Consider the following 16,699-nt stretch of genomic DNA (forward strand, 5'->3'; position numbering starts at 1 on the left):
GCAGAGTGTAAAAATTGGTATCCATATGAGCAAATCATTGGAAATATCTCAAAGAAGTGAAAATATTTATGAAGTTGAATGTTAAGAATATGAGCATGTGATATCTATATTTTTTATAAATGAGTAAATGTGCATATTTTACACAGTGTCCACTATACCCAGACCCATACCTCTTCACAAAACAGAGTCAGTGTTTTAGGCAGTATATGAGATAGAGTAATCCAGGTGGACATGGTAATGTCACATTTCCAGAAAGGGAATAGGATCAGGACCACTGACCTCTGAATGAATGAACTACATCACACAAATAGATGGGGTAGCCAACACAACCATTTTCTTTCTTTCTTTTTTTTACCATGTATTTTATTTTATTTTGTTTTATTTAATTTTAATTTTATTTTATTTTCTCAGTGTTCCAAGATTCGTTGTTTATGTACCACACCCAGTGCTCCATGTAATACATGCCCTCCTTTATACCCACCACCAGGCTCACCCATCCCCCCAAACCCATCCCCTCTAAAACCCTCAGTTTGTTTCTCAGAGTCCCCAGTCTCTCATGGTTCATCTCCCCCTCAATTTCCCCCAACTGACTTTTCTTATACTTCTCCTAATGTCCTCCATGTTATTCCTTAGTTCCACAAGTAAGTGAAACCATGTGATAATTGACTCTCTCTGATTGACTTATTTCACTCAGAATAATCTCCTCCAGTCCTGTCCATGTTGATACAAAAGTTGGTTATTCATCTTTTCTGATGGCTGAGTAATATTCCATTGTATATATGGACCATATCTTCTTTATCCATTCATCTGTTGAAGGGCATCTTGGCTCTTTCCATAGTTTGTCAATTGTGGACATTGCTCAACAAAACAAAGAGGCAAACCACGGAATGGGAGAATATATTCACAAATGGTGCAACAGATAAAGTGTTGATATCCAAGATCCATTTTCTTTTCTTTTTGTTTCAAATTTTAAATTCTAGTCAGTTAAAGTTTCAGGAATAGAACTTAATGATTCATCAATTACATATAACACTCAGATCATCACAACATGTGCCCTCCTTTATGCCCATCACCAGTTTAACCTAACACCCACCCGTCACGTTCCAACAAACCTCAGTTTTCTATCATTAAGAGTCTCTGATTCTTAATGGTTTGTTTCCCTCTCTTTTTTTCCCCTCTTCCCATATGTTCATCTGTTTTCTTCCACATATGAATGAAACCCTATGGTATTTGTCTTTCTCTGACTGTCTTATTTGCTTAGCATACTACACTTTAGTTCATTCATGTCATTGAAAATGGCAAGACTTCATTCTTCTTAATGGCTGAGTAATATTCCTCAGTATCTATATCCTATATCTACTTTATCCATTAATCAGACAATGGACATTTGGGCTCTTTCCATAATTTCACTATTGTTGATACTATTGTTACAAACACTGGGGTGCATGTGACTTTGAGTTATTACATTTGTACCCTTTGAATAAATACCTAGCAGTGCAATTACTGGGTTGTAGGGTAGTTCTATGTTTAACTTTTTGAGTAACCTCCCTACTGTTTTGCAGACTGGCTGCACCAGTTTGCATTCCCACTAACAGTACAAGACAGTTCCCCTTTCACCATATCCTTGCCAGCACCTGTTGTTTCCTGTGTTGTTGAGTTTAGCTATTCTGACACTGTGTGAGGTGATAACTCATTATGGTTTTGATTTGTATTTCCCTGCTAATGAGTGAGGTTAAGGATTTTTTCATGTGTCTGTTTAGCCATCTGTATGTATTATTTGGAGAAACATCTGCTCATGTATTATGCCCATTTCTTAACCAGATTATTTATTTTGGAGGTGTTGACTTTGATAAGTTACTTATAGATTTTGGATTCTAGCCCTTTATCAAATAAATCATTTGCAAATATCTTCTCCCATTTCATAGGTTGCTTTTTAGTTTTGTTGATTGTTTCCTTTGTTGTGCAAAAGGTATTTATTTTGATGAAGTCCCAATAGTTCATTTATTTTGATGAAGTCCCAATAGTTTCCCTTGTCTTCTGTGATGTGTCTAGCAAGATGTTGCTACAGCCCATGTCCAACTGGTTGCTAACTATATCCTCCTCTAGGATTTTGATTGATTCTTGTCTTACACTTAAGTCTTTCATTCATGTTGAATTAGTTTTGTGTATGATATAGGAAAGTGGTCCAATTTCATTCTATTATTTCCCTATGATTTTTCAAGTCCAGATACTATTGTTTTGACTATTGTTCTGCATTCTTGTTCAGATATACTGCTTATATCTGTTTTGAACAAGTCTCCGGTTGTCATTTCTTGTTGACCTTTCTTTTGGAGAGAATTCCTCTATCTTGTCATTATGTCTAGGTTTCTCTCTCTTGCATGTTATGAAAGCTTTTTGTTTCTTGCTCCTGAGAGTAATATCATATTAATAAAGGGTCATAAACCGTGTAGTCCTGTCACTTCAGGAAGTGTTTCTGGTGTATGCTGTTGTACTCTGCTTTTGTGTTTTGGCTGCTCTTTCCCACAAATCCAGTCCTCTGCAGAATTCCTCTTTGCTTGCAGTGGGAAGTGTTTGGACTTTTAACTAGGTGTTCTTTGATTTGTTTGTTAATATAAGACTTAAAAAAAAAAAAAAAGAAGCCTGATCCAAGAAAGGTGAAAAGGAAAAGGAAAAAAAAAAGCAAACAAAGAAACAAAAAAAGTATAAGCTGATTCCAAAGAAAAACAAAGACAGAATAAAGAAGAGGGAACAAAAAAAAGGATCTTGTCCCAAAAGGAGAGACTTAAACAAGCAGACAAACAAATGAACAAAAAACTATAAGCCTGATTCCAAAGAAAGAAGAAAGAGAGAGAGAGAGAGAGAAGAAAAAAAAAATAAATTAAAAACTGTGGTGCAAAAATAATGAGTACTGTTAGGCTGAAAATAAAAAAATAAATTAAAAAAAACTTTTTGAATAAATAAATAAGAATTTTTTTTTTAATTTTTTTATTTTATTTCCAGCATAACAGTATTCATTATTTTTGCACCACACCCCGTGCTCCATGCAATCCGTGCCCTCTATAATACCCACCACCTGGTACCCCAACCTCCCACCCCCCGTCCCTTCAAAACCCTCAGATTGTTTTTCAGAGTCCATAGTCTCTCATGGTTCACCTCCCCTTCCAATTTCCCCCAACTCCCTTCTCCACTCTAAGTCCCCATGTCCTCCATGCTATTTGTTATGCTCCACAAATAAGTGAAACCATATGATAATTGACTCTCTCTGCTTGACTTATTTCACTCAGCATAATCTCTTCCAGTCCCGTCCATGTTGCTACAAAAGTTGGGTATTCATCCTTTCTGATGGAGGCATAATACTCTATCCCCAGGGGTACAGGTCTGTGAATCACCAGGTTTACACACTTCACAGCACTCACCAAAGCACATACCCTCCCTAATGTCCATAATCCCACCCCCTTCTCCCAAACCCCCTCCCCCCAGCAACCCTCAGTTTGTTTTGTGAGATTAAAAGTCACTTATGGTTTGTCTCCCTCCCAATCCCATCTTGTTTCATTGATTCTTCTCCTACCCACTTAAGCCCCCATGTTGCATCACCACTTCCTCATATCAGGGAGATCATATGATAGTTGTCTTTCTCTGCTTGACTTATTTCGCTAAGCATGATACGCTCTAGTTCCATCCATGTTGTCGCAAATGGCAAGATTTCATTTCTTTTGATGGCTGCATAGTATTCCATTGTGTATATATACCACCTCTTCTTCATCCATTCATCTGTTGATGGACATCTAGGTTCTTTCCATAGTTTGGCTATTGTGGACATTGCTGCTATAAACATTCGGGTGCATGTGCCCCTTCGGATCACTACGTTTGTATCCTTAGGGTAAATACCCAATAGTGCAATTGCTGGGTCATAGGGCAGTTCTATTTTCAACATTTTGAGGAACCTCCATGCTGTTTTCCAGAGTGGCTGCACCAGCTTGCATTCCCACCAACAGTGTAGGAGGGTTCCCCTTTCTCTGCATCCTCGCCAGCATCTGTCATTTCCTGACTTGTTGATTTTAGCCATTCTGACTGGTGTGAGGTGATATCTCATTGTGGTTTTGATTTGTATTTCCCTGATGCCGAGTGACATGGAGCACTTTTTCATGTGTCTGTTGGCCATCTGGATGTCTTCTTTGCAGAAATGTCTGTTCATGTCCTCTGCCCATTTCTTGATTGGATTATTTGTTCTTTGGGTGTTGAGTTTGCTAAGTTCTTTATAGATTCTGGACACTAGTCCTTTATCTGATATGTCGTTTGCAAATATCTTCTCCCATTGTGTCAGTGGTCTTTTGATTTTGTTCACTGTTTCCTTTGCTGTGCAAAAGCTTTTGATCTTGATGAAATCCCAATAGTTCATTTTTGCCCTTGCTTCCCTTGCCTTTTGCGTTGTTCCTAGGAAGATGTTGCTGCGGTTGAGGTCAAAGAGGTTGCTGCCTGTGTTCTCCTCAAGGATTTTGATGGATTCCTTTCGCACATTGAGGTCCTTCATCCATTTTGAGTCTATTTTTGTGTGTGGTGTAAGGAAATGGTCCAATTAGATTTTTCTGCATGTGGCTGTCCAATTTTCCCAGCACCATTTATTGAAGAGGCTGTCTTTTTGCCATTGGACATTCTTTCCTGCTTTGTCGAAGATTAGTTGACCATAGAGTTGAGGGTCTATTTCTGGGCTCTCTATTCTGTTCCATTGATCTATGTGTCTGTTTTTGTGCCAGTACCATGCTGTCTTGATGACGACAGCTTTGTAATAGAGCTTGAAGTCCGGAATTGTGATGCCACCAATGTTGGCTTTCTTTTTCAATATCCCTTTGGCTATTCGAGGTCTTTTCTGGTTCCATATAAATTTTAGCATTATTTGTTCCATTTCTTTGAAAAAGATGGATGGTACTTTGATAGGAATTGCATTAAATGTGTAGATTGCTTTAGGTAGCATAGACATTTTCACAATATTTATTCTTCCAATCCAGGAGCATGGAACATTTTTCCATTTCTTTGTGTCTTCCTCAATTTCTTTCATGAGTACTTTATAGTTTTCTGAGTATAGATTCTGTGTCTCTTTGGTTAGGTTTATTCCTAGGTATCTTATGGTTTTGGGTGCAATTGTAAATGGGATTGAGTCCTTAATTTCTCTTTCTTCTGTCTTGCTGTTGGTGTAGAGAAATGCAACTGATTTCTGTGCATTGATTTTATATCCTGACACTTTACTGAATTCCTGTATAAGTTCTAGCAGTTTTGGAGTGGAGTCTTTTGGGTTTTCCACATATAGTATCATATCATCTGCGAAGAGTGATAATTTGACTTCTTCTTTGCCGATTTGGATGCCTTTAATTTCCTTTTGTTGTCTGATTGCTGAGGCTAGGACCTCTAGTACTATGTTGAATAGCAGTGGTGATAATGGACATCCCTGCCGTGTTCCTGACCTTAGCGGAAAAGCTTTCAGTTTTTCTCCATTGAGAATGATATTTGCGGTGGGTTTTTCATAGATGGCTTTGATGATATTGAGGTATGTGCCCTCTATCCCTACACTTTGAAGGGTTTTGATCAGGAAGGGATGCTGTACTTTGTCAAATGCTTTTTCAGCATCTATTGAGAGTATCATATGGTTCTTGTTCTTTCTTTTATTGATGTGTTGTATCACATTGACTGATTTGCGGATGTTGAACCAACCTTGCAGCCCTGGAATAAATCCCACTTGGTCGTGGTGAATAATCTTTTTAATGTACTGTTGAATCCTATTGGCTAGTATTTTGTTGAGTATTTTCGCATCTGTGTTCATCAAGGATATCGGTCTATAGCTCTCTTTTTTGGTGGGATCCTTGTCTGGTTTTAGGATCAAGGTGATGCTGGCCTCATAAAATGAGTTTGGAAGTTTTCCTTCCATTTCTATTTTTTGGAACAGTTTCAGGAGAATAGGAATTAGTTCTTCTTTAAATGTTTGGTAGAATTCCCCCGGGAAGCCGTCTGGCCCTGGGCTTTTGTTTGTTTGGAGATTTTTAATGACTGTTTCAATCTCCTTACTGGTTATGGGTCTGTTCAGGCTTTCTATTTCTTCCTGGTTCAGTTGTGGTAGTTTATATGTTTCTAGGAATGCATCCATTTCTTCCAGTTTGTCAAATTTATTGGCGTAGAGTTGCTCATAGTATGTTCTTATAATAGTTTGTATTTCTTTGGTGTTGGTTGTGATCTCTCCTCTTTCATTCATGATTTTATTTATTTGGGTCCTTTCTCTTTTCTTTTTGATAAGTCGGGCCAGGGGTTTATCAATTTTATTAATTCTTTCAAAGAACCAGCTCCTAGTTTCGTTGATTTGTTCTATTGTTTTTTTGGTTTCTATTTCATTGATTTCTGCTCTGATCTTTATGATTTCTCTTCTCCTGCTGGGCTTAGGGTTTCTTTCTTGTTCTTTCTCCAGCTCCTTTAGGTGTAGGGTTAGGTTGTGTACCTGAGAACTTTCTTGTTTCTTGAGAAAGGCTTGTACCACTATATATTTTCCTCTCAGGACTGCCTTTGTTGTGTCCCACAGATTTTGAACCGTTGTATTTTCATTATCATTTGTTTCCATGATTTTTTTCAATTCTTCTTTAATTTCCCGGTTGACCCATTCATTCTTTAGAAGGATGCTGTTTAGTCTCCATGTATTTGGGTTCTTTCCAAACTTCCTTTTGTGGTTGAGTTCTAGCTTTAGAGCATTGTGGTCTGAAAATATGCAGGGAATGATCCCAATCTTTTGATACCGGTTGAGTCCTGATTTAGGACCGAGGATGTGATCTATTCTGGAGAATGTTCCATGTGCACTAGAGAAGAATGTGTATTCTGTTGCTTTGGGATGAAATATTCTGAATATATCTGTGATGTCCATCTGGTCCAGTGTGTCGTTTAAGGCCTTTATTTCCTTGCTGATCTTTTGCTTGGATGATCTGTCCATTTCAGTGAGGGGAGTGTTAAAGTCCCCTACTATTATTGTATTATTGTTGATGTGTTTCTTTGATTGTGTTATTAATTGGTTTATATAGTTGGCTGCTCCCACGTTGGGGGCATAGATATTTAAAATTGTTAGATCTTCTTGTTGGACAGACCCTTTGAGTATGATATAGTGTCCTTCCTCATCTCTTATTATAGTCTTTGGCTTAAAATCTAATTGATCTGATATAAGGATTGCCACTCCTGCTTTCTTCTGATGTCCATTAGCATGGTAAATTCTTTTCCACCCCCTCACTTTAAATCTGGAGGTGTCTTCGGGCTTAAAATGAGTTTCTTGGAGGCAACATATAGATGGGTTTTGTTTTTTTATCCATTCTGATACCCTGTGTCTTTTGACAGGGGCATTTAGCCCATTAACATTCAGGGTAACTATTGAGAGATATGAATTTAGTGCCATTGTATTGCCTGTAAGGTCACTGTTACTGTATATGGTCTCTGTTCCTTTCTGATCTACCACTTGTAGGCTCTCTCTTTGCTTAGAGGACCCCTTTCAATATTTCCTGTAGAGCTGGTTTGGTGTTTGCCAATTCTTTCAGTTTTTGTTTGTCCTGGAAGCTTTTAATCTCTCCTTCTATTTTCAATGATAGCCTAGCTGGATATAGTATTCTTGGCTGCATGTTTTTCTCGTTTAGTGCTCTGAAAATATCATGCCAGCTCTTTCTGGCCTGCCAGGTCTCTGTGGATAAGTCAGCTGCCAATCTAATATTTTTAACATTGTATGTTACAGACTTCTTTTCCCGGGCTGCTTTCAGGATTTTCTCTTTGTCACTGAGACTTGTAAATTTTACTATTAGGTGACGGGGTGTGGGCCTATTCCTATTGATTTTGAGGGGCGTTCTCTGAACCTCCTGAATTTTGATGCTCGTTCCCTTTGCCATATTGGGGAAATTCTCCCCAATAATTCTCTCCAGTATACCTTCTGCTCCCCTCTCTCTTTCTTCTTCTTCTGGAATCCCAATTATTCTAATGTTGTTTCGTCTTATGGTGTCACTTATCTCTCGAATTCTCCCCTCGTGGTCCAGTAGCTGTTTGTCCCTCTTTTGCTCAGCTTCTTTATTCTCTGTCATTTGGTCTTCTATATCACTAATTCTTTCTTCTGCCTCATTTATCCTAGCAGTGAGAGCCTCCATTTTTGATTGCACTTCATTAATAGCTTTTTTTATTTCAACTTGGTTAGATTTTAGTTCTTTTATTTCTCCAGAAAGGGCTTTTATATCTCTCGAGAGGGTTTCTCTAATATCTTCCATGCCTTTTTCGAGCCCGGCTAGAACCTTGAGAATTGTCATTCTGAACTCTAGATCTGACATATTACCAATGTCTGTATTGATTAGGTCCCTAGCCTTCGGTACTGCCTCTTGTTCTTTTTTTTGTGTTGAATTTTTCTGTCTTGTCATTTTGTCCAGATAAGAGTATATGAAGGGGCAAGTAAAATACTAAAAGGGTGGCAACAAGCCCAGGAAAAAATGCTTTAACCAAATTAGAAGAGATCCAAAATCGTGAGGGGGGAGAAAGGGGATAAAAAGAGGTTCAAAAAGGAAGAAAGAAAAAAAAAAAAAGAAAAAAGAAAAAAAAAGAAAAGAAAAGAAAAGAAAAGAATTTAAAAAAAAAGGAAAACACCTAAGAAAAATGTAAAAAAGAAAAAAATATATATATTAGATAAACTAGTAAAAAATCGTTAAAAAAGAAAAAGGTAACAGTAAAAAAAAAAAAAAAAATTTTTACCCGAAGGCGAGAAAAAAAAAAAAAAAAAAAGAAAAAGAAAAAAATTAAATTAACTGCAAGACTAAAAAAAAATCACAGGGAAAAAGCCATGAGTTCCGTGCATGGCTCTCTCCTCCTCTGGAATTCTGCTGCTCTCCTTGGTATTGAAACCGCACTCCTTGGTAGGTGAACTTGGTCTCGGCTGGATTTCTTGTTGATCTTCTGGGGGAGGGGCCTGTTGTAGTGATTCTCAAGTGTCTTTGCCCCAGGCGGAATTACACCGCCCTTACCTGGGGCCGGGGTGAGTAATCCGCTCGGGTTTGCTTTCAGGAGCTTTTGTTCCCTGAGCGCTTTCCGTAGAGTTCCAGAGGACGGGAATACTAATGGCGGCCTCCTGGTCTCTGGCCCGGAGGAGCCGAGAGTCCAGGGCTGCACTCCTCAGTGCGCCCTCAGAGAACAGCGCCCAGTTACTCCCGTCTGCCTGACCTCCGGCCGCGCTCCGAGCTCACCGAGCCTGCGACCCCTTCAAGGTAACACCGAGCTGTGAGCTTACTGTCGGCTCTGTCTCTGTAGCTGGCTTTCCCGTTCCAATACCCGCAAGCTCTGCGACACTCAGACACCCCTGATCCTTCTGTGACCCTGCGGGACCTGAGGCCACGCTGAACCCGCGTGGGCTTCGCCCCGGTTTAGCCTCTGGAGCGATGTCCCTCAGCGGAACAGACTTTTAAAAGTCCTGATTTTGTGCACCGTTGCTCCGCCGCTTGCAGGGAGCCGGCCCCTCCCCCCGGGGTCTATGTTCCCGTCGCTTTGGATTCACTTCTCCACCGGTCCTACCTTTCAGAAAGTGGTTGTTTTTCTGTATCCAGAATTGCTGCTCTTCTTCTCTTCGATCTGCCGATGGATTTTCAGGTGTTTGCAATCTTTAGATAAGCTATCTAGCTGATCTCCGGCTAGCTGAAGCAGTCTCAGCCTGCTACTTCTCCGCCATCTTGACTCCTCCTACCAAATAAATAAGAATTTTAAAAAATCTGATCTTTTGTCTACCATAACTGAAGCTGATGATTTGGAGCACTCTATTATCAGTAGACTTGGTACATGTGGGTGCCCTGATTTGTTCGTCTTGGGGAGAGGCTCATTGCTCAGGCTTACAGTCAGACCTGTCCTAGTAAAGTTGCCCCTGCCAGGCACAGGGAGGAGTGGTTTGGTGTATGTGACTACAACCTCCACTGGTGGGGGGGCTGTTTTTTCTCTGAAGTCCAAACACACTGTTGGCCTGGTTGGTGAGGGTGGAAGATTGTGTCAATCTGCACTCATCCCCAGGGAGTGGAATTTGGGGGCCACCACTGTTCAGGAAACCCTCACAAACAGCAAACAATCTTCCCTCCAATGTCCCAGGCTTTTGTCAGATCATTGCGCTCAACCAGTCTGTGCCTGTGCCATCAGATTGCCCAGTACTACAGTTCTGTATTTATCTCTGGTCCGTGGCTGGTATTCAAAACTCCAAATATGAAAGACCTGACAACATGCAGACCCATCTCCCTCCCCCATAAGAGCCTCACAGCCCTGCACCCAGAAAAGCAATTGCATGACTGTGCAGATCCCTAGAATCTATTGTGAAACCAGGTTATCTGCCCTCTGTGTATGCCTTCGTTCCCTGCTGTTCAACAGCCACTGAATGGCACTAGAGAGGCAATATACCCTCTTTGTCCTTGAAAAGGCAAATACATTCTTCTTTAGGAAGGGGACCATCATCTCTCACTGTGACCCAGGGAATCCTCACACGCAGTATCTTTCATGAGCCCCATACATTGCTCTTTCTCCCACTCTCTCCCTCTCTCCCTAATTTCTTTCCCCCAAAAGGGCTCCCTCCCCTCCACAGCACTATGGTTTTTCTCTCATCCAATTCATGTCTCTGAGCCTTGCATTTGTCACATTATCTTTCTCCCTCTTTTTGTGAAAAATGATTTCTTTTCTAAAAAAAAATATTTTATTTACTTATTTGATAGAGAGAGAGCAAGCACAGCAGGGAGAGCAGCAGTCATAGGAAGAGGGAGAAGGAGAAGTATTGTTGAGTGGAAATCCTGATGGGTACTCAAACCCAAGACCCTGAGATCATGACCTGAGCCAAAGGCAGACACTTAATGAATGAGCACCCAGGCACCCCTGTGCAAAATGTTTTCTTAACCTTAAGACTGATATTCTAGTTGTTCAAAATAACTTGATGTTGATCTAGCAGTATCCATGGGATGAGACAAGCTCAGGGTCTCCCTATTACTCTGCCATCTCCTATCTGAAATCTCATATCTGAAATCTGCATTCCCTCACTTTCACTCTGCAGGTGGCTTTAGGTCTAAAATGAGTCTCTTATAAGCAGCATATAGATTATTTGTTTTCCAAGATTTTATTTATTTGCCAGAGAGAGAGACACAGAAAGAGAAGGAACACTAACAGAGGAGTGTGAAAGGGAGAAGCAGGCTTTCTGCTGAGCAGGGAGCCTGATGTTGGGATCCATCCCAGGACCCTGCAATCATGACCTGAGCTGAAGGCAGTCGCTTAACCAACTAAGCCACCCAGGTGCCCCTTGTTCTTGTTTTTTAATCCATTCTGATGTCCTCTGTCATTTGATTGCAGCATTTAGTCCATTTATCTTCAGAATGATTGTTGATATGAATTTAGTGTCATTGTGTTACCTGTATAGCTCGTGTTTTTGGTGATGCTCTCTGTTCCATTCTATTCTTTGTTGGCTTTTGTCTTTTTTCCCCACTCAAAGAGCCCCCTTTAATATTTCTTGTAGAGCTTATTTTATGCTCATGACCTCCTTTATTTTTTGTTTGTCTGGGAAAACCTTTATCTCTCCTATTCTGAATTACAGGATTGCAGGATAAAGTATTCTTGGCTGCATATCTTCCCATTCAGTACACAAAATATATAATGCAACCCTCTTCCAGCCTGCCACAATTCTGTGGACAGATCTGTTGTGAAACTAATGTGTTTCCCACGTATGTTAAGGGCCCACCCCTCCTGCTGCTTTCAACATTCTTTCCTTTTCTGCATATATCTTGTGTATTTGACTATGATATGTTTTGGTGATGGCTGGCATCTGTTGAATTTAATTGGAGTTCTCCATGCACCTTGGATTTTGCTATTTGTTTCCTTCCCCAGATTAGGCAACTTTTCATCTATAATTTACTCGAATAAAACGTTTGCCACTTTTTCTTTCTCTTCTTCTGGAACTCTTATGATAGGAATGTTATGCTTTAAGAAGTTGCTGAGCTCTCTAAGTCTACATTTGTGATCTAATACTTTTCCTTCCCTGTTTAGCTTCATTATTTTCCATAATTTTATCTTTTAAACCAGTGATTCATTCCTCTGCTTCTTCCATCCTCATTTTCATGGCCTCCAGTTGGGTTTGCATCTCCGTTATAGCATTTTTAATTTTAGCCTGACTAGTTTTTTAGGTTTTTAAAATCTCTGCAGTAAGGGATTCTTTTTTTTTTCTAAGATTTTATTTATTTATTTGCACAGAGAGAGAGATCACAAGTAGGCAGAGAGGCCGGCAGAGAGAGAGGGGGGAAGCAGGCTCCCGGCTGAGCAGAGAGCCCAATGCGGGGCTTGATCCCAGGACCCTGAGATCATGACCTGAGCCAAAGGCAGAGGCTTAACCCACTGAGCCACCCAGGTGCCCCGCAGTAAGGGATTCTTTAGTGTCTTCAATGTTTTTTTTTTTTTTTTATGCCCAGCTACTATCCTTATAATTGTTGTTTTAACATCTGTTTCATACATCTTATACCAGTTTTGATTCAATTCCTGGCCATTACTTCTTCCTGTTCTTTCTTTAGAGGTGAATTCCTACATCTTGTCATTTTGTCTAGGTCACTGTTCTTGTGTGTGTGTGTGTGTGTGTGTGTGTGTGTGTGAGATTGTTAGGAAAGCCTGTTTATTTGTGTTCCTGTGAGTAATGGCTATATTAAGAAGAGGTCCAGAAACTAGGGCAGAGGTCTTATATGCATTATTATGTCATGTTTTGATTGCCCCTATCCTCAGGTAAATCCTTTGCATAGTTTCTTCTTGTCTGTATTGGGAGGTGTTTGGGCTTTGTCCACTGTGTGGCAAGTTTTACCTAGGTGTGTTTGGTCTGCTTTTTAAAAGAAGTTAGATCTGATCAAGAAGATGTGGTATATATACACAATGGAATACTATGCAGCCATCAAAAGATCTAAAGAAAGAATCTAGATCCCATTTCCCCTATAGCTAAAGTTTTGCAGCCCTCTATTATCAGTAAATTTGGTGCGTGTGAAGAGTTTGTGTTGGTCTTCTGGGGAAGGGAGCTTCTGGGCTGATTTTCAGGCCAATATGCCCTAGTAAACATACACCTGTAGGGCTTAATGCAAGCAACTCCAGTCTCCACTGCACGACACTGTGTTGTTATTCACTGAAGTTGGTCTATGTTGCAGTGCAGGGAGGGTAATGGCTTTGCTCCCCTTTCTCCTCCCTGGAGTGGAGAGTTTGAACCCATCACTCTTTAGGAAACCCTCACAGAAGAGTGAATAATCATCCCTCTTTTGTCCCCAGCTTCCATCAGATCCTTGTCTTCACCTTGTCTGTGTTTGAGTTATCTGCCTGCCACGTGGTATACTACTCTTGTGTTTTATCTTGGGCATGAACCTGGGTTTCAAAACTCTAAATGTTATGGACCCACATGGAACAGACCTGGAGAGGGTCACTATGCTTTTGTATTTGTTGGTTTGTCCCATTAGAGCAGTTGCATGACCATGCAGTGGTTGAAAGTTTATGATAAATCACAGCAAAGAGCCAGCACCAAAGTTTGCTGCCCTCAATAAGTGTCTTTGTTCCTTAGCCAGGGGAGAGGGAGACACATTGGCATCACTAGAATGGGAGGCTGTAGTAGTCAGTTAATGGCCTTTGACAAGTTAGTGCTTTCAAAAGCTATTCATTATGATTCTTGATTTGTTTAGACTACCTGTAACTATATCATTAGTGAGAGTTGTTTAGTGTTCTCAGAAGCAGCTTAAATCCAAGGTTATTGAAACTTTTTGAACAGATTATAAAAATTAGTTCCCTATGTTTAATAAGGATTTTCTAAGTATTAAGATTAATAATTTCACCCCTAAAAGGGAATTTTCAAAAAGCCTCTCATGAAAAGTTGCCAAATTACAATCTATTCATATAAATGTTTTTCAGGTGGAAGTGAATCCTCCTGGGATAAGGATAAGATGCAATCTTCTCTTGCTGCTCCTGGACCCCAACATGGACTTGCTCATGCAGCCCTGGCTAGCCATTCAGGCCTTGGGGGTACTCCTGCCCTCAATCCACTGCAGCAGAACCACTTACTGACCAATAGTATGTATTTTGTCCTTTCAAATTTGGTGTGTTGAGAAAAATACCACACAAGACCCACTACAAACCTTGGTCAAGCAGGATTAGTACATTTTCCTTCCACGGTGTTCAACACTTTGAAGTCATAAGGATAGGTTTAGAGGGATTTATTTGAAACTGTGGGTTTTATAGAGTAAAGATAGATTGAGAGGGCATGTAGCAGAGTAAAGATACATGGGAAGTCATGTAACAGAGTAATTAAGAAAGTTGTCTATAGTCACATAAACTTAGGTTTGAAATCCACTTCTTTTGAATTCCATGCTATTATTTGACCTTGGAGAATTCATCTAATTTTTCCAAGTCTCCACAGTGTCCACAACTACAAAGGAAGAATAAAAATATGCCTATTAGGTAAGGTTATTGTGAGTGCTAAAAATAACAAAAGAAAAGCTGTTAGTGACTTGCATACAGTAATAACTCTTTACATTATAAGTATTATTATTACTCATTAATCGAATTTTAGCTAATGTATACAAATTCAGGTTTAGATAATGTTTTTAGGAACTTCAAAAACTCAGAAGTCTTTCTGTAGGAAAGTGTGCCTTATATACATTACTTTACTAAAACACCACTTTTCCTTTTTAAATCCTAATTTTTTTATAAGCAGGAATCTGAGAGGAAACTTTCATTATTTCTTTCCATGAGATTTTCAGTCTCTCACTAAGCCTTAGGATTAAAACAACAGAACAGAGAAATTCTGAAATATTTTAATATGATGTCTTAAATCTTAATGAAATCTGTCAGTTTTAAGCATACAGAATGAGTCTTACTTTAAAAATGTTATAAACTCAAATGTAAAAGGTACATAGAAATGAAATGTTAAGCAAAGATAAATAAATGCCAAGAAAGTTATAAACATTGTGTTATGAGAAGTTGAAAAAAGGACTGATTAAAGTTGACTTATTTCATAAAGCAGGAAAATTTGGAAGACTTCTGGTTTCTGGTCTGACAAGTTTAGAAGTCAACTCCTCATCAAAGCAAGATAAAAAACTCTTTTAAATCCATCAGAGATTGAATTCACAGGGCAGAGCTAGCCCCCAAATTGAAGATATAGGCAGATACAGAAAATCAGAGCTTACAGGGAGCAGAAGCCACAGCTAGAGTCTCGTAGAAATATTTAAATTGATAGAGATTTTGTTTGGACCTACCATGAGAGATAAAAACCCCTGGGGGCCAATTCTTAGTGGGTCTCTGCACATTCACAAGTCTTAATTCCAGGAGCACCTTGAGGTTCTCATGGTGATGACCTGAGAAAATGCCTTTCATGTTTCGTGCTGGGAGACAGAAGTACCCATTTCAAAATATGCCCAAAATGTTCTGTTCACCTCAACAAAGGCCAACCCTCAAAGGAAACTGCTTTTCCAAAACTACTTTGTTTTACCAGGGCCTAACTGCTATGGGGGAGAGGATATATTAAAGTCCAGCATCCTGTAATCATTAATGTGAGGTAAGGGACATGCACTTCTCTAGCCCCTTTAACATTTCCTGTGTGAAAAGAGAAATACTCAACTTTAGCCCCCTCTAGTCTTCCTCTCTCACCTAAGAGAGATAAAAGCTAAAAATCCTTTGTGAAAATCATAACCCAAAGACACAGACTCATTAAGAGACTGAAATCTAATCATGTTTCTCCTCCTTACACATATTACCACCACCACAATAAGGCTCTATATAAGAACAGTGGATTGCAACTGAGGAAACTGAAGTCCTTATACCAAATTGAATTTGGATTCTTTAGGACACACCAAAGATAATAAGGAGGACAAGAAATTACCACTAACAACAGCTACAGGAAACAGTAAATATAACTTAATTCCAAGTTGAGCCTGGTTATCTGGTCCAGGACAGGAATTCAGGAAAAGCATAATTGAACTGAAAAGCAACATTAATCAACTAGCTCTAATGGAATTTTATAGAATATTTTATCCAACAACAGAAGGATAGGCAATCTTTCAAACCTGAACCATGAAGAAATAGAAAATCTGAACCATGAAGAAATAGAAAATCTGAACAGACTGATAACAAGTAATGAAACTAAATCAGTAATGTAAACATAACCCCCCTAAAAAAAAAAGTCCCAGACCAGATGGCTTCAGAGGCAAACTCTACCAAATATTTAAAGAGGAATTAATGCTTATTCTCCTCAAACTGTCCCAAAAAATTGAAGAGGAAAAAAAATTCAAATACATTATATAAGGCCAGAGTTACCCTGATACCAAAACCAGGTAAACACCATTTAAAACAAAAACAAAAACAAACTACAGATCTATATCCCTGATGAACATATATGCAAAAACCATCAACAAAATATTAGCAAACTACATACAACAATACATTAAAAGGATTATTCAACATGACCAAGTAGGATTTATTCAGGGGATGCAAGAATGGTTCAATATCCACAAATCAATCACCACCATACACCACATCAACAAACCAAGGATAAAAATCATATGACCATTTAAATACATGCAGAAAATGTATTTAAAAAATTAATGCCATTTCATTATAAAAAAATTCTCAACAAAAGTGGTGTTGTAGAGGGAACATATCTCAAAATACTAAAAGCTATATATGAAAAACC

At 39.2% G+C, this 16,699-nt stretch overlaps 1 protein-coding gene across 1 annotated transcript in view; it reads left to right on the forward strand.

Annotated features, from left to right (window-relative positions):
* DACH2 (dachshund family transcription factor 2) overlaps window positions 1-16,699 on the forward strand; it is an 896,917-nt gene that overhangs the window by 700,535 nt on the left and 179,683 nt on the right. Inside the window, exon 5 of the mRNA XM_032330772.1 lies at window positions 13,924-14,082. Within this exon, the coding sequence (XP_032186663.1) occupies window positions 13,924-14,082 (159 nt within the window). The remainder of the gene's footprint in view (window positions 1-13,923; window positions 14,083-16,699) is intronic.

This window comes from Mustela erminea, chromosome X, assembly GCF_009829155.1.
Source record: "Mustela erminea isolate mMusErm1 chromosome X, mMusErm1.Pri, whole genome shotgun sequence".
Classification (NCBI taxonomy): Eukaryota; Metazoa; Chordata; class Mammalia; order Carnivora; family Mustelidae; genus Mustela; species Mustela erminea.